At 43.1% G+C, this 18718-nt stretch overlaps 1 protein-coding gene across 1 annotated transcript; it reads right to left on the bottom strand.

The window, feature by feature from the left end:
* Nucleotides 1-464: 464 nt before the first annotated feature.
* Nucleotides 465-10036, bottom strand: LOC104130175 (neuropeptide-like protein C4orf48 homolog). The gene is made up of 4 exons (XM_035898674.1): nt 9940-10036; nt 7333-7475; nt 5407-5495; nt 465-576 (listed from the first exon to the last, which is right to left on the bottom strand). Exons 2-4 carry the CDS (start codon nt 7454-7456, stop codon nt 505-507), a joined length of 285 nt encoding a protein of 94 aa, XP_035754567.1. The 5' UTR covers nt 7457-7475; nt 9940-10036; the 3' UTR covers nt 465-504.
* Nucleotides 10037-18718: the final 8682 nt, after the last annotated feature.

Genomic DNA, 18718 nt, shown 5'->3' with positions numbered 1-18718 from the left:
GAACTACAACATGCCTGAATGAGGTGACAGTGCAGCCGACAAACAGAAAGGACTTCCATCACCTTTATTACACAGGCAAAGCCTACGGGACCACAATTCTCTGTTTCAATATAACTGGGTAAGCTGCCACAGAGATATGTTCATATTAGAGACAAAAAACTGCTGCAGGTGTCTCTAGAGCACTGCTGGCCATATTTGTCTTGTGGGTTACACTTGGCCAACTCTGATTTTAAAATCAAAGCAGGTACATTTTCCCCCACTCTAATACCAAGTAACAGATTTACTGAATTGAGCCCTTACTGGCAACCCAGTGGATGTGAAAAGAGAGTACTCCCTTAAAGAAAAACAAACCAGAACAGACAAACACATGAGAAACAGCCCACCAGTTTCCTCAGTACATTGGGGCATACATGCTTGCAATGTGAACTCCATAGAGCTGTATTTTATACAGCTGCATTTTAAAAACTGCTGAGCCGGCGACACTCCTTAGCTGGCCTCCGGGGTTCAGTTCAGCAGATTCGCAGTTACACAGTCACACAGATTTCTCTTTTCCACCTGAAGAAGCAGAGTTTCTGTCTAAAAGAGGGGGAACAAAAGCAACATCAAAAACCAAGTGTCAGCGCTGGAAAACTAATTAGCTCCCAAAGAAAAGTACATTTTACTTTTGTTCTAAGACTTGGAGTTAGTCGTACGAGATGAGGCTTGAGGTAAAAATCAGAGTTACTGCTTACTGCTCTGCTTGGCTTCTGCGAGATTAGTTGGCATACCAACCTGGCAATACTTCCTCTGACATGGAGAAATTCAGTCCGGTACACGTTCACGTTTTCCACGTTAGTACATTGCTGTTATTTTTGTTTAAAGCTATTTATCTTTCTTACAACCTTACTTCAACTGCACATAATGGAGCATAAGCTCTCAAGTTCATGAGGCTTAAAAAAACCCCCAAACCTATCAGAAATATTCTTTTTACTTAAAAACAGGCTCAAAAAATTAAATTTACAGCCTAGACTCACTGTCGAAAGTTATACAGAGAAAGTAAGGCATAATTTAGTCATAGAACCACAGAGTATCTCAAATTGGAAGGGACCCATAAGGATCATCAAGTCCAACGCCCTGCTCCTTGTAGGACTACCTAAAACTAAACCATATGACTAAAAGCATTGTCCAGGTGCTCCCTGAGCTTCGATGGGCACGGTGCCATGACCAGTGCCCTGGGGAGCCTCTTCCAGTGACCGACCACCCTCCCAGTGAAGAAATTTACTTCCATTTGAACTTCTCCTGCTTCACTGTTGTTATTGTTAATATGCTGCTGGAGCCTAAAATAGATGATAAGTGCTGAGCTGTCATACAGCCACCACCGTTCAAACACGTGATGAGATCACTGGCTTCTTTAAGAAAACGGATCCCAAACTGGTAGAAGCAAAGGTCCCCTAGCTGAACTGGGGTTCATCAATATCAGATCATTGCTGCCCACAGGGATTTTCTGGGGCAATGAGGGCAGAGTGGGAATTTCTCAGAGCTGGAGCTGGGTATGGTCAGAAAGGCCTGTGCCCTCCCAGCCTACCTGTGCAAGAAGGGACTGAGGACCAGGGAAGGGACAGCAGGGCTGCATAAGAGAAATTTGGGAATCCTTCCTCTCTAGCACACCCACGCTTTGGTTTTCCTGGCTGTTAGGAGCACTTGTGGCTTCAGTAGATGCATGATGGAGCACAGAGCATTTTGACATCAACATCATATCTCCATCTCAGTTTGTCTATCATGAGCTGAAGATGTATCTGAGAATCAGTCTGATCCAAGAAAGTGCTTCCTCCGTATTGTGACGGGACACACTAGCTGTGGGAAGTCCACTCACCAAATTAATCCCCACTGGTGTAACTAGCTACACAAAAAAAAGGCCGTTATGAAGACTACCAGCTCTAAACACCAGTGAAATCCACCCTTAATCTGCCTGTCTTGTGATTCTCGTATGAGACGGGATTGCCATGGGATTAAAGGCTGTGTTTTAAAAGCTGTGTTATCCATTGGCCCATACCAGCTCAAGGCACTTAGAGCAGAGCTGGGCTGAAGCATCCTGCTTACCCCCCGCCTTCTCAGTGCAGAAGTATCTATTGCTCAGGTTTTCTTCCCAGACAATAAATCACTAGACACAGCCCTGTGGTTCTATATTAAATCAGGCATCGCTTTTGATTGCTTCAGCTACCCTGCAAAACTGGAAAGATCTGATCAGACTTTGCTAATCACCTAAGAGACACTCAATCACCACCTTCTAACCATCTCCTTGACATCATTTGCAATGGTTTGAATAAGGGAGGCTGACAGCATGCCAACAGCTTTGGAGCTAAGCCCCAAGGCTGCTCACCATCTTATATATCTTTAATAACATTTCAAGCCTTTGTTTTTACTTTCATGGGCACATCTAATTTAATGTGCTTTGAACATTCCAAATAACCACTGACAGTTTAGAAAGGAATAAAGAGCAAAATGAATGGCACTAAATACAGCTTGGCTGACTGTTTTGTGAGCATGATCAAAAAACCATTTGCACAGAGATTTGTTATTATCCCCTGGTGGGTTAAAACATGTTCTAAAAAACAACAACAACAAAAAAACCCCCACCAAACCCCCAAAACCAAACAGGGCAGGGTCCAGATTCTGAACCTACAAAAACGCTGGTAAGTTCCAACTAAAAATGCAGTTCCTGAGCTCTTTAAAGTTGCAATGCGATGTCCGCTGGTTAACTCTGAAAAATGTGTTGGAATTTTGAAAATAAGTGTCTGTAATGCAGACTTACTGCGAACTGCATAGCCCATGGACCAGATTTGTTTTACCAGATTTGTTTTATGGCCTGCTCCCTGCTGGCCTCTGTCTTGAGCAGCTTTTAGATGCAGTCGGGAGCTGGCTGTAAACTGGCTGAATGGTTTTGATGGTAGCAGCTCCCTCCCAGCAGTACAAGAACCCTCTCCCTAGTTCATGATCAGAGCTGCACCTCTTGTGCTGGCTGAGTGGTGAATTACATGTATCCGCAGAAAAGATTGCCCAGAGTTGGTTACTGCTGTTAAAACAACTAATCCAACCTGCAGCAACAGAAGGGTGGAAAACAGTGTGTAGGGGGGAAGGCAGATCTGGTATGCGCAGGGGTAGTAGCTGGCCTCTGAGGTGGTCTGTGACCCTTCTCTTACCACATGAGCAAAATGCAGCCAGCCTCTCAACCAGTAAGTGAGCATCACATCAGTGTAGGCTACAAGCGCATCTAGGCTTGTAAAAGGAGGGAGATATAGCCTATGACCCCCATGAAAGGTTATGTGACCTATGCTAGAGTCAGTTTGCTTTGTGAGACACCGTGCAGATCAACACAGGGCCAAATTAAGCATGAAGACTCTTGAGCTGTGCAATAAAACTACATGGTTTCCCCTGTACAGAACTGCAGGGTGAGATCTGCAGGAAGAATTAAATGGGATTTTCCTCTCTAAGCTTTTGGGAATCCCTCCCCTTCCAACACAGTTAGGAGCTGCTTAGTCATCACCTAAAAATCTTGCTTGCAAATGAAAGAGTTTTTCAAGGAAATGAGTGTCTCCAGTGGGAGCATTAACAAAGGGAATTGTATTTTCAGGGACAGAAACATTTGCCTCACTAAGCAGCAAAACAGACTAAGACAGTCAAATGTAAAATATATAGGTGGCTGAAAGCAATTGTCTTACAAGTCCCAGTTTGCATCAAATTAGGCCACAGCTGAGTAATAAAACTAAGAATTGAAACACTGTAGAAGGCAGTTCTAAGAAGTCCTCAACTATTAAATATTTCCATGTCTTTTGAAGACATAGGCAGAATTCCCGGCTTAATGACTGGAATAGGCCTATCCTAGTCCAGAGGCACTGAAGGATCACAATATGGATTAAATTGTTTAAGTTTTAAAGTGATAAGGAAACAATAGGATTGTTTTGGTAAGAATAGATCATGGAGCCACACTTTCAGGCTTGCCGTCAAATTTACAACTGTGAAAGTCAGTAATAAGACATTCCTCTCAACTGAACCTTTTTTGCATCCTCATTTCTTCTCCTTGGCTGTCTTTTATTTTTACTTTTTAAAAAGTATTAAAACACAGTTGCTGTCTTTGGGGCTCTTATTGCTACTCCTGCTTTGGATATCTGCATTTTATACAGCCTCTCTCTTGGTCTGCAAGCTGTAGGTGTCATGAAGGTCACTGCCACAGCCAGACAACCAGAGAAGATTTTAGTAGTTGAGATATTTTTTAATCAAGATATAGAAATCCTGGCAAAAAGTCTAAAGGTTTATAAAAGAAGGAAAAGGTGTGCTAGAACTACTTCATAGCACAATCTGAACATCTTGTTTGGGCTCGGTGCTCAGCAGATGTATTCATTAAGGAGATTTCTTCATGAAGGAGCCCAAAATACATTTGACCTGTAATTATTGAACAGATTTTGTTTAACTGGAAATGTGCTACATACCAATCTGGTTCTGCTGGAATGTTTGTTTGTTTGTTGTAGTATGTCTCAATTCCAGGCATCTTCCTTCCTGCGCCGGCATTTTCACCTAAACAACACGGGCCCTGCTTGGAGCTACCTCAAACCATTCTTCAAAGATGCCAGTTCGCAGGCTTTGAACCGTGAACAACCTTGACCTTAGATTAGAATAGCAAAAAAAGTTTGAGCGCCTTCTGTTGAAAAACCTGTGTGAGAGTGTAGGTGTAGTACCTCAGCTGCAGGGTTCGCAGGAGGTGGGGGAAAGCTGCCCCCCAAGACACAGCTCCTGAGGGCAGCCGGGGTACCGCTGGCCACAGACTGCAGGCTGTGGCAGCAAGGGACAGATTCAGCTTCCCTCACAGAAGGAAGATACCAACCTTGGCAAATTCTCCACACTGACTGCAAGCCAAACGAATTTTGTTCCCTGCGCTGTTCTGCTTGGTGGCATTTTTCATCATTATGGAATCAGAGCAACCTAAGAAGTATCAACGAGATGATATTTCCTCCCTTAGCCTCTCCCCAGGGGTAAAAGCATGTGCAGGGGAGTATTTTATTTTAGTAGGCTTTCAATTTGAGCTGGCTCTCTCCTTTTGGGTAATAAATATAAATGATGCTCTGACCTTATTCCCCCTAACATAAAAACAAAGGTGTGCCCTCAGCATTATAGCAGCACCAATAGCAAGAGAAGGACAGAGGGCTGAGGACTGTCTGTTTGCTCCTTCCGTATCTTCCTGGTGTCCCTGATACCTCAAAGCAGAAGAATTCCACAGATTGTTGTATAAAGAGGTGAAATGTAAGCCTCACCTTAGAAGATAGGACGACACAGCTGACTGAGTGTCTTCTGCAAAATTCATCCACCTTTTCTACTTTTATCCACAGCATTTTCTTCCATATTGAAAAAAAATAAAAATGAAAGTTCCCTTACCCTCGTGTCTAGATTATATGCCGTCTTCTTTAAATCCTGCAGAGCCCTCTGCATGAACTCAAATGCATGGCAGTCAACACAGGGACGACCTAGGAGAGCATTTAGTAGAGTATTTAGTACAGAACCACGACTATACAGCATGAAGTATTAACTAGAAGGAATAAACAGTGATATATGAGTATGAGGAAGACCTACAGAAGAGCCCAGAGTGAGTACTGATGTATGTACCCTTGAACAAACCAGGTTCTTGCAGAATGTCCATCATGATGGTCCACCCAGTCTCTCAATGACAAAAGAATTACTTCAACAAATCTGCATTAAAAATTTCCTTCCTCCTTTATTGCTGTTCCCCTTGTCAGAGTTCCCTTCTCTTGTCACAGTTCATAGTGTGGAAACACTAAACCCCTAACCTGAGTCCTTCATTTTGCTCCACCAATCCTGAGCACATTTTTCAACCTCACCTTCAGATTTTTGGGGTTTTTCAGAAATTACCTCTGAAACCATGAGCCTGTTCCCTGGAAAATCTTGTCTCCTAATCTCATAAATTTGAGCTCTAAATAGAAAGCTAATGGAATAAAATTGACTACATTATCACAGAGACGGATCACTTAGCCTCTACCTTGGATATGATACAGCTTGGTTCAAAGCTGGTGAAGCAAGCAGCAGATAAACACAATGCCCTGTCATTAGTGGGCATTGCTGATAAGCAGAACTGCTGCATTCTGGACTAATTGCAGTGTTTAAGATAGTATTCCCATATCTAGATATCCAGACTGAAGGTCACAAGCCTTGCTGTGCTTTGATGATCATGTAACACAAAGCTGTGCCCTAACAGATAGCAGTGCTGAGACAGAACAAATATAGACATGATGAAATGTCTTCGAATCATCAGGCTCTACATATGCTCTTATTTGCTTCTCAGTGCCTGTGCCTCTCTGACAACTTCATAGGAAATGTTGCGCAAGTGAGAAATTCTGAGCGTGGGTTTAGTTTGCTCTTCGAGGTCTGGTAAGGAAGAAAGGATGAAACCTGGAGTGATGTTGGAAAATCCTGCAGTGTCTGTCAGCCCATTTTGCAAACACTGGATATTTGACTGATTACTACATGCCGCTGATAAGCTGGAATATGAGCTTCCAGCTCATGATCTGTGTGCTAACCAGCAGACAGGAATCCTGCCTGCTGGAGGAAAGGACTCTGCCAAATTCTTTAACTGGCTAGGGAAAAAAAAAAAAAAAAAAAGAGATAAAAAATAAACATTGAACAGTATTACAGACCTCCTCTTTCATTGTTGTACCACCACCCAACCTTAGTGTTATTATGCATGCACCAGACATAAGGAGAGGACAGCATTTTCCACATCAACAGCTTGATGCAAGGACCTGCCATTATGTTTATGATGTAAATCAAACTCAACACAGATCAGCAAAGGAGAACTAGGTGGCTAAAGGCTGCAAGACTAAGTGTTGACAAAGTTTGCTTTCTTGGCATCTTCATTGTGAATTTTTTTAATAAAAACTACTGACTTTAATATAGTGGACATTACCGAGAATGAAAGATATAACGAACAGTCAATGTCAGTTGAAAAAAGCAGGTCTCAGGAATGTCTCTGAAAAGCAAACAGGGTCACTCCTCGCATAGAAAGGGCTAACACAACAAAAGGGCTGTACAAAAGAAAATGTACAGAACTGGCAGATTTCAGGTACATGCAGGACACCAACAGGCAGGAGATAAGGGTAAGAGAGTGGACAGCCTTGGATGCAGGAGAAAAACGGCACTGGTATGCTCTCAAGTTGTGATTTTAAAACATTGTACACAAGACACGTCCAAAATAGTTTGAATTATTTGGACAAGCTTCAGTGAGATAAAGTCCTGCACCATTAAAACTACAGTACAAGCTGTATGAGAGGACTGTGGGGTGGTACGTACTTTCAGCTGGTATGGCTGTTCCCGCTTCTTGATCAGACCTAACAGGCTCTGCGAGAAGCAGTGCAACCACAAAAACTAAAGGAACTGCAAGGACCACTCTTCTCAGAAGGTAGGGTGCCAGCATCTTGGGAATGGGTGCTACTCTGTGTATCAAGAGACACAAACAAATCAGTGAGGAACATTACAGGTACAAGGGCTTCTTATAAAGAACTTAATGTTCCTGACAGCTAAAGCATTGGCAGTCTTCCTTTGAAAGAAAAAAAAAATATCAGAAAATCTAGAGCAAGGACAGAAATTCTCTGTACTTTTCCAGCAGTGCACATAAAACCCAACTGGGAGAATGTCCCTAGACATGAAAGAGAAGATCGGAAATCCCTAGACAGTTTCTGTTGTCGTTTGCCAGCCAGGATGCCAGCAACCTTGCCTGCTCTGACTCCAGTCTTTTTTTCTAACTACACAGCCCCAGACCAGCACATAAATCTGGATGGCTGCTTCACTCTTAGATTTCGAGATCAAAACTGCAGGGATTATAGAGCTGGCTGAAACAGACCTGAACTTGGAAATAAAGCTTTTACCCACTTGCTTGTTTTACTGATGCATCTTTTCACAAGTATAATAACTAAAGCTAACCATTATCACTAACTACGCACCACACTGATCATAAAAACTTACTCCTTTATGAAAGTAGCTGAAGGAAAAGACTTGTTAAACCTCCACAAATTCATAGGTAAAATTTCTAATAGTAAATGCATCAAAACTCTTTGACCTTCTGTTTCCCCTCCTAATCTGGGCTTCAGACCTTTATTTGCAGCCATCCATTTGTTCCTGACCATCACAGCCAGGCCACGTCATGCCCTGAAGATAGAATCACAGAATCATTTGGTTGGAATAGACCTTTAAGATCATCAAGTCCAACCATAATAGATACAGTCCAGTCCAGCAATGCCTCCCCTTCACACAGAGGTAAAATTTTTGATAAGTACACAGGTTTCAAAGGAAGTATTTTCTTTATTCAACAGGTAGGCTGTTGATATCAAGAGGGCACATGGGAAACTTGGATTGGCTCAAGCTGCAACTGTGTATTACAGATTTCAATCCAAGCCTCAAGGATCCTGGCAAACTTCTAGGGTGGTCCTTAGCTCAGCCAAGTTTACCTTCCATTCCTGTGTGTTCAAACGGAAGAAAGAAAGAATCAAATCAGGTTAAGCAGTAGCAACACAATAAAATCTACATGAAAATTCTCTTTAGCTAAACCCAGGAAAGCAAGACAACACTCTGTCTCTTCCTGATTTTTAAGTCAATGCATACTAAGCAAAAGATGTTGCATAAGAACATCGGATCTGCATGTGCTGAAAGCAAGAGTGCAGCACTCCCCAAACCAGCTTGCATTTCACATTTGGAAGGGCAATAGAGGGAGGCAGGAAAGGAAAGGGTTTTCCCCATCTTGCCACAAGCTTGCTCTTAGATATATGCGTTCAGCTGTTTCAGACACAGCTCATCTGAAGCTGCAAATTCTGCACAAACACTTGCAGCATGTGCAAACCAGCAATTCATCCAGGAAAGGAGCAGCATTATACACATTCCCTTCCTGTGCACCTCAACCTAAACCTAAGAGTAGGGGATGGTTCAGAAGCAAGAGACACGTAGTCACAGATCTATTTGGGCTCACACCAAATAACAGTCTGGTAATGTAATTCCTATAACTTCAGAACTGGGCTTCCTATCCCTCCCACTATTTAGAAGTGATCTGATGTGATCCTTTTTCTTATTTCTACAATCCTTAAAATAAAGGGATTAAAATCATATCAAATGGCTTGGTTTTTCTCTTTTAATTAATGGTGATCTGCAATCAAAGCAAGTACAATCAAAGACACCAGGCTTTGCAACTGGATGCAGCAGTGTCTCCAAGTAACAGTAAATTAGGATAACACCAGCCTTCTTTGAAAGTACCTAATGCAGAAGCCTCCTGGTCAGGAGGAGCAGAGGCTATTCTCATAGTTGACTACAAGTGCTAGAAAGGTTCAACAAAACAAAGCAGATATGGTGTTAAACTTTTTCAGGGTAGCTTACACATCACCCACCCCAGTATCAGCTCAGCTTCTTATGTGAGCCCCGCTGCAAAATAATTGCTCCCCAAGTGCAGCAGTCACCTCAGGCCACATCTAACTACTGCCTCTTAGTCATTCTGTGGGAATTCGCTATCTGCAAGGAATAATTACGATGGGCTTCAAGGGTGGTCTCTCTCTTCTGCAGTGCAACTGGGAACGGAGACAGATCTGTGCACAGACTTCTGTGAAAGAGAAAAGTAATCCCCTCTAACAAAGGAAAAAAAAATATCAGTACCTGATCTCTCTCCTGTCTTTGTGACGGTCTCTTTGAAATGGCCGCTGCAAACTGCTAACAGAACAAGTGCAGCATTTCTGAGCATGTGCACTGTCTCTTTTTAACCTTCCCTGAAAGAGGTTATTACTATGGGGAGATTTCTGCCATGGCAACAATGCAGAGCACTGCAGCACATAGCACAGATTTAAAGAGGAACAGGCTGTGTCTCCCAGGTCTGGGGAAGGATGTTTCTCCTTTGACAGCTGAGTTCCAGCAGTGACCTACCTGCGCCAGGTAAGGTTTTTTAAAGCCGGGCCATTTGATTCATCTCTCTTGAAGTCTGCTGAATGGTTTTCCTGAAGTCTGCTCAGCTGGATGTGGTGCCTGAAAATAACCATGACAAATTACATCTGCTTTATGAGAAACCAGGAAAAAACCATGGGATCGCACTCAGAAACTGCAGGACACGTCGCAGGTGAGGCTTTGCTGAGGGCCAGGAATTGTTCAGTGCACAGCCTGCCATGCGAAGGGTTCTGAGTTACAGGCTTCATAATCACTCCCGCCTGCTTCCCTAGGTGTTTCTGTGATCTCTGGGCTGCCAGGAGCAGCTGCAGAAGCACAGGCACTTAAACTCTGAGTGGGAACTTGAGCCCGAACTTGGAGTAAACTTCACCCCCCTTTTGCAGCCTGCACCTCCCTTCCCCTTGCAAAGCCCCACACGCTACGCTCTAGAACAACGGTGCCAGCACTTGTGCCGAATGCAGTACAATAATGGAGCACGAAGGATAAAAGTGCTTTTGTCAAAGCACAGCTAAGTTCAGGGGGTCACATCTCCCCCCCCCCAAACACATTTCCCATCACAAATTAGACCCTGGCAGTTCTTGCTGCAGAGAGAATGAGCGCCGCCGAGGGCAGGCACAGCGCTGAGGAGCACGCACCGAACTTCAAAGGGATCGCGCTCTGTTTGCTTTAGCCAGTTCAATACAGACTCAGTCTTAAACGCTTTCATGGTGAAAGCTGGGGCACTCAGTGTCCAGGAAGGTCAGGCACACAACCTTTTGGGTTTTTTTTTTTTGCATCAGTAGAAACTCTTTCTCAGAATTATGACTCAATTGCTGGCTGACATTTTTCTTTTCAGCATGCTCTCTAACCTGTCTCTCCTGTACAGCCCTAGGGGAATGGTTTGTTCCCATTAATTCAACTTTTTAAGTAAGATGCGAAAATTTCAGGTTGTTCATTGTGTACCTATGATGCTATATGAAGTTAGAGCATCCAGGAGCAGAGTCAAGAGAGGATTAATTATAATACTGCTATCCTTACATATCACCAAAACAGAAAGAAGGGGAAAGTAATTTTTAGAGACCGTTCTTTTGGGCAAACAAGATTTAGCGCTGTTCTTGCAGAGCTTACCATACAGGATTGGTCTGATTAAGTATCTGCCTGTGCACAAATTACAAATGCAGAACTTTATTCATGATCATTCTCAGCCATCTAATCTCACACCTTGGCCTCTCTTCCTGATACATAATATAGATATTCGCATACATATACACACACATGTATCTATCTATACATTTGCCTTTTCTCAACCTGTGCTCTTGATCATTCCCAGTAAATCTTAGCCTGTTCTCCTGAAGCCTGTCCCTTTTCTATCACACCAGTAACACCAAGCAGCCAGCCCCAGTAGCTTAGGTGTTATCACTGACTCGTTCTTCTAGACCCATGCAATGGGCTTCTAACTCCATTAAATACAATTTTAAAAATCCATTTCTGCCGTTCTCAGCTGCCAAATTCCTTGCTCTAGGCACCTCATACCAGCTACCATGACCTCCCTTCTTTAGCCCCGACCTAAACCCACTTGTCCTGCACGGAACAACTTCTTTTTCAGCGTTTTAACCAAATTTCTTCTTTATTCACTTCTTCCCACTCTGTACTGTGTTAAGCACCAGCTTTTCTCTTCACTTAAGCTAATAGTTTCTCAGCTGGAAAATAACAGTTGACCAAGGAGGAGATTTTCCAAAGAGGAAGTAGAGACCCCATTTTAAGATATTTTTATGTGAAAAATGTTTTGAAAAAAATTATTCTGACAAATTTGAAATTGATAATTTCTGGCTTTCTGCTTGAAAACTATTTCCCTTTTAAACCTAAGCTTAACAGAGTAAAAATACATTTCATGCTCAATTCATGGAATTTCAGAGCAGGAGCAGCTCTTATGTCAAGGGTATTGGGGCACATCCCCACCAGAATATTACCATCCCAACAAGATCTTTCCTTCTCTTATTATTTCCCTCATGCACAAAGCATGGGTGGTACAGATGCTAGCCCAAGGACACCCCAAAACTGGAAGTACAGACGAGAACTGGGACTACACAGCACCTGCACAGCAGCCCCCCGTGGCAATTCCACCGGTGTGCCCGAAGTCGCAGTGGTGGTCATGCGGCACGGCGGGCTGGGTGTGCAAAGTGACCCCAAAGTGAAAGCTGGAGCATCCTGACTCCCCAGCTGCCCTGGGGGATCATTCGTCAGGTAAGCAGAGAGAATTTATAGTTTCTTTTTATAATGAAGTTGAACACAATGGATTTTTTTTTTTTTTCGAGATCCCCACCAGCTAAAAAGCATCAAAGCAGTGTTTCTGAGATTTAAATTTTTCAACTTGATAGCACATGTTTTGATACTATAAATATTTCAGTGGGATTGGGAGAAAAGCTCAAACCTTTACCTCTAAGCCTCTTCACTGCTTGGTGTCTCCTTGGCTCTTAAATCTAATACTCTGTCACAGCAGAAAACTTCCTTCCCTTGCTAAGGATAACAGATTCTGTCACTTCTCCTGCAGACACTTTTATGCTCTCTTGCAGCCTGCCCTCTAAATCATGCTAAAAATCTCCCCACAAGGTACCATCTTGTCTTCCATCAAATCCTCTTTTAAGCTTTACCTCTGCCACGAATCCTACAAAGCACTGCTGCCTGGCAGAGCCTGGGGAGGAAGCCGGCTGTGGCTGACGATGGTATGCAAATGTGCTCGTTATACCAATATCTTGCTGCCTCACGCCTCTCGCTGGGCCCCCCCCATCATCCCACTGCAATCCCGGGCGGTGAATGCTCGAGGGCAGGAGCTGCGTCTGCACTTGTTGGCGCAGCACCACGAGGCGGGAGTGTTGATGGAGGCCCTCGGGCAGCTGTGATGAATAATAATGTCACACTGCCTAAAGCTGATCGCATTGTCCCACACTCTGATATATGAGCTATTCATAGAGCAAGCCTCTTATTCTTTCCCTTCAAATCTAAAGCTCTTGGGAAGTGTCAGAGTGACCAGATTAAGAAATGAAGCCTTCCTTTGTTCCCTGAACAGGTCTCGCATATCTTGGTAGCAGCAAATAATTGAAATCGTTCCTCCTTCCATCATCCCCACCAGTAATTTTAGGAATAATTTCCTTGTCAGTAACTCCAGTTCCTGCAGTCCCTATCTGCCAGAGTATGGCTCTTCTGAAACCATTCTAGGCCCCAAAAGTCTTGAGTTTCTGTGCAACACTAAGGCTGGTCTCATGTCCAAGTCTGAAGTTTCCCTGCAGCACTCAGGGAGACCTGCACTGTCAGAACTACTTACTGCTTTTTCGATGACGTGCTAAACTGCAGTCAAATCTTTCAGCATCTCCTCTGGGAGTTGAGAAGCATTTAAAAATCCCATGGCAATATTCAGGAAGGTTTAGCATTAGCTGAGCTATCCTTGGCTTGCACTGTCCTTACCCACCCTCCTGCACACACATCTTTGGGGAAATAAGCTGTGTTCCAAGCCATGCTTGAGCTATTTCTAGGTACATAATAGTTCCAGCTTTAACTAGTTTGCTAAGTCCACAAGGATGTCTTAAATACTTTGCAGCAACTACACAAATACGCATGCGTATGAATGGGCTTTGAACTGGAGGGGAGCAAACTACTAACTTTACAGGCTTTCCATTCTAGAACCAGACTTCAGAGTCCAGGGGCCTCTTCTAACATGGGTGGCCCAGAAAAGAGAACATCTCTTAGCTGAGCAGCAGTGCACCATTAACCTGTTTCCTGGCAAAGGCTGCCTTGAAAACTAGCAACTGAGGAAGCTAAAGGAAATGAGACTGCTAAAATTGGAAGCTTATCAATGACCCTTTTTCCCCAAAAAGATGTTTCTTATCCAAAGTCTGCATAAGGACTCTCAGACTTCAGAATCCAGAAGAGCCGTAGTCAGGGGGCTCCAGATCCATTCCCATCTCTAGGAATCAACTGCTTTGCAGTCAGCAACCTGAGACTGATCCAGGATGACTTTTATGACAGCAATACTTGGATCTCATTGATAATCAACAATTCTGACATTAATATCTCTGTGATTTCATGGCTTAAAGATGGATGTGCCTTCATACATCTGTGTTTGAAAACACCATCTTTCACCTGAGTTCATGTTTACAAGATGTTTGCAAGCTGACAGATGTGGGTTCTCTTTTTTACAATTTTTTTTCTCCTTTCTACAATGACAGTACTACAAATTGCCAGCTGGTTAGTGCAGTACTATCCTGATGTTACACTAACTGTGATTGCACAGCTTCTAGCTAAGACCTTACTCATGTCTGCCTTCAAAATGCCCTGTGAATGAATTCCTCATTTTGTTCCAAGGATGTTTTTAGACACTAGCCAGTGATAAACAAGCAATTAATGTTCCTTAAGTATCATTACAGTGGTCACAATCTTGGCTGAGGTGCTAGAAAACAGGCCAGAACCACCCCTGCTAAAAGCATGGCTAGCTACAGCATAAGCGACTGAGTCAAGAGTCAGCGATCAGAGCTGGGACAGACTCCCATCCTCAGGAGGTCTAGAACTCAATCTAGGCAGGGATCAAGTTCTAACACATGCTCATTAACAGAACTCACTCCCCAATTCCTCAAGATCACCTGGTTATCATTCTAGAAGGGAGACACAGCTATCACCAGGGCACAATGGGTTATTTGTTCCTTGGAGAACTTTTTGTAACTGTTGGGGAAAAAAAAAGTGGGTCTACAACCCTCAAAACAGCACTTTGGGTTCTTCTTCTGAAAGAAAAATCATGAAGAATCCTATGTTAGTCTTCTTGCTTACTAAGTTACAGTTAGTAGTAGCAACTACTGTCAACCTCTGTTAGCACCCCTGATGCCAAATGTGCTGCAGGGCACTTCCCACACTGGAGGCTTGGTTTCTGAGCAATGCAGTCTTTCATTTCTAGCATCCTGGGAAGTATCTTTGCTTTCTTCCACACTTGTCCTCCTAATTATCTTACGGGCTTTCGCTGCACACTGTTGTAAATCACATGCATCTATGCAGAAAGACAGCATCTAGGCTCTAGCCTAGTACACTTGTATAGCATACAAGATCCTCATCCAGTTTTAGGCAGCCAAATACATGGCAGCTCTGCTTCATGACTGTTCATTCGCTGTCCACTTCCAACAGCTGTTAGAATACGCAAGGCCAAAAGTATCTCATGCCCCAGCAATATCAAACCCATCTTAGGAAACACAGCGGCAGTTCTGCAGCTCTGAGGACGCAGAATGTGCTTTAAGAGAGCTGAGAACAAATCAATCTTCTTGAGGGCATTTGCCTACACAAGTAGCTTCAGAAGAAATATGGTGAATCCAGAGTCTGACCAGAATTAGAAAATGCTGCAAAATTTTCCTCTCAATAAAAGCCTTTCAATAACAAGCAACCTCCCAGAAGGCTGAAATACTGAAAGGCACCATTGAAATGCTCCTTTTTCTCCTGAACTCTTTCTCATCTTCACATCTACTCACTTAAAAAGCAACAAAAATCCCTACCATGGGCAAAATAGTGTATTTTAAGGGGATGAGAATAGAAGGGAAGGAGAAGGGAAGGGAAACAAATGTAGAAGGGAAACAAATTTGCCATGATGATAGATGTATTAAAAAATTCTGTAAACAGACTGATATATATTATTTTAAGGTCACACTAGATTGGGCTTTGAGCAACCTGATCTAGGGAGAGATGTCCCTGCCCATGGCAGAGGGGCTGGATTAGGTGATCTTTAAAGGTCTCTTCCAATCCAAACCATCCTATGGCTCAAATGATTAATAGATGGCAGAAAATCTTAGAAAACTGAAAACCCAGGAAAAGGAATATTTTCCTCTTATGGAAAAAAAATAATACGCTGCCCATCCATACAAAGAAAACTCTTTGTACTCCCATCCCTCTCCATGGAAGGGCAAAGATTTATCTATAACTCATTTACTGATACAAGAAGGTGACAATGATAAATTTAATTTCATCAAGTAGGCTGAAGGACATGTGAGGAGCAACCCCACGTACAGGTCAGATTGAAGGGAAATTTCCTTTTGTGGAGAATAGAGCAAGCACGGCCATACAGTATGAAGACAAAAGTGGGGAGCTGAAGTTAACATAGCCACAAAGCAAAAATGTTGTGAGATAAAAAAGCAGGCTGGGTAGGGGAGAGAAAAAGGAGGAGTGGTTTAGCTGGAAAAGTGGAGGAAAAATCCATTTTCTTAAACCTTCCAAGTCCTGAGATGAGATTGGTATAATTGTGGTGGACAAAAAAGCTTTATATTTGGAGGTGAACAACAAATAATTTTTTTCTAGACCCTCTCAAAAATGTCAATAGTGATATACAGCACTCTGGGGAAGAAACAGATGTCCTGACTTTGAAGGTCTAGAACTGATCCATGAACTACAAAGTGTTACTCAACAGATGCAGACATCGTAAGGAATGGAGGAATGGGATGCCATCATGCAACTTTGTTGTATGGGGTACTCTCTAGACATGACCCATTACCATGACTTCTGTGGTCTACTGCTTTTAGAAATTTAAACCTCAGCAAATCAAGAAAAAGAGGATTTTCACTGTTATGCTGGAAGCCAGACCTGTCAGAAAGCGGGAAGCCCGTCCATCTGAGTGTTGAATCTGCCTGCCAAAACAGCTGAACGCTTCTTCCAAAACTCAGCACTGCCTGAGTGGGAGTCAGACAGGTGCTTATACAATTTTAACAGCTTGAAACAGTGCTTAAGGTTAAAAGCAGGAGCAGGTTGTTTACAGTGCAGCCAAATTTTCAAGGTGAGGAGGAAGAGAAATCACAGAAGACACTTTATGGGGTGCTTAGAGATGTGCACGAGACAGTATGGCAGCTGACACAAAAGGAGAGAGATGTCTGCTAAGTTCTTCCCTTTCTTACTTTGCCTCTGCTCCTTTCATATATTCCTCGTCTCTTATACAACTTCTGCTGTAATTGTTCATTCTCTCTCTCTCTTAGTTCTTTGTCCCCCATTTGCCGTCCTTTGTTCTCTCAGCTCCTGATATTCTCCTGCAATCTGATGCCCTGGTTTGGACCCACAGCTGTTTAGCGACCCTCCAAAGAAACAGTTGGTTGTGCCCCTCTCCACCGCCTCATCCCTCTGCCAAAATGCTGCTGTTCTCCAGAAAGACGTCTGGAGCAAACACATTGCCTTCTCATCCCCTTGTAGCTGATAGACTGGCGCAGTGTGCCAGAGCGGATCATACAGCGCTTTGCAAAGGGCAAGGTGGAATGACTGCATGCTTGTCCCATCTGCCAGAATTAGCATCAGCTCAGCTGGCTTTCAGTTCCTAACACAGCTAGCTCCAAGCAGTGCAGACTGTAAACAGAGATGTAGATGAATGTAAAACAAAGAGAGAGCCCTGGTTTTAAAAGTCATGTAACCACTTGGAGACTTCAAACGTGTGGAAGTCTCTCAAAATCTGCAGAGATAGTCAGTGGCAAGGGTTCCTGAAAATCAGTCAATAAATCAATATGGGTACTGGGACTGTGCTGAATCAGTGTATATCAGCTATGTGGGGACAGTAAGACACAAACATACACTTTATTAAAAAGGAGTATTATAGGCAGGGGAGGGCTGGGAGAAAAATCTGCCCAGTCCATCTCCCAAAAACTAACAGCTGGCTCCAAGTCGAACCACAGTCATGAGAAGGAGGCCCTAAGGTGCTGAAAAGGCCCTCATCTCACATCTGTCCTCCACCTTTCCCATGCTGAGGCCCATTTTGCCTTTTCTAGGACTTTCTACCTATTTTTAGGGATATGGGAAAGGCAATTCCTGTTCATTGCTTCTGGATGAGGAGTCTGCAACAGGGAGGACCACCCTGTCCCCAAGGATGTGGGCAGCCACAGCACCATTGCACAATATTTGAAGTGCTATGTTTGAATCTGTGATAATGCACAATCCATTTCTCACCTCCACATATCAAAAAAATGAAAGAAAAGAAGAAGGCAAAGCTCTCAGTTGCATAAATACTTTTCTCTTGCCAAGGAATCTTGTCTGGGCAAGCATCCTGCATTTTTATCCCAGAGAGCAGCATCCTCTCCCCAGAATGCAGGTATCTTTAACTTAGTTTCCCACTACATTCTGGAAATTGCATCAGGAGGGAGAAAAAGATTAGGCAAGGGTTAAATGAGCCAATTTTTCAAAGCATAAATTCCTGCGATGTCTATGCTAATGGTGCACTTGTGATATGCTGATTTTACTAACATGAGCAGTCACCTCTCAGGAGCTACTCTCTAATCTAATATGACCCTGAATCACTATGGGGCAATAGGTTCACATCTAGGGCGTGTAGCTGTCATATGGGGAGATTTTTTTTTAACAAGCAATTTGAAGTAAATATTTTTCAAGATTTAAAAAAATACATTCTGGTGGATTTATGTCAACTTTACCATATAGTTGAGGCTAAGAAAGGTTTTCAAGTAGCAGAGATGAAGTATCCTTTTGACAAAGAGGTACCAAGGCTCTCTACAGTGTTTGAAAAAGCATGCACTATACATGGCAGATAAACATACCGGTGCACTGAGTTGTTAAAGCTGAATTACAACATTTATTGTGATCCTCACTTAACCTCTCCAATTGCTGATTTTTTTCATACACTGTCCCGGCACAGAAGTTAATTTAGAGAAAGCACTTTAAACAGAATTGATGTGTGAGAACAAAATGAGCCTACCATTCCTCCTTGGTTCCAGTCAGTTTTTTGAGCCTGAAACACTCCCACTTGGCTCAGCTGGTTTTGTATTTAAAC

This window comes from Egretta garzetta, unplaced genomic scaffold (assembly GCF_000687185.1).
Source record: "Egretta garzetta isolate BGI_Z169 unplaced genomic scaffold, ASM68718v1 scaffold107, whole genome shotgun sequence".
NCBI lineage: Eukaryota > Metazoa > Chordata > Aves > Pelecaniformes > Ardeidae > Egretta > Egretta garzetta.
The sequence above is the reverse complement of the archived record's forward strand: the minus strand, read 5'-3'. Positions and strand labels throughout refer to the sequence as shown.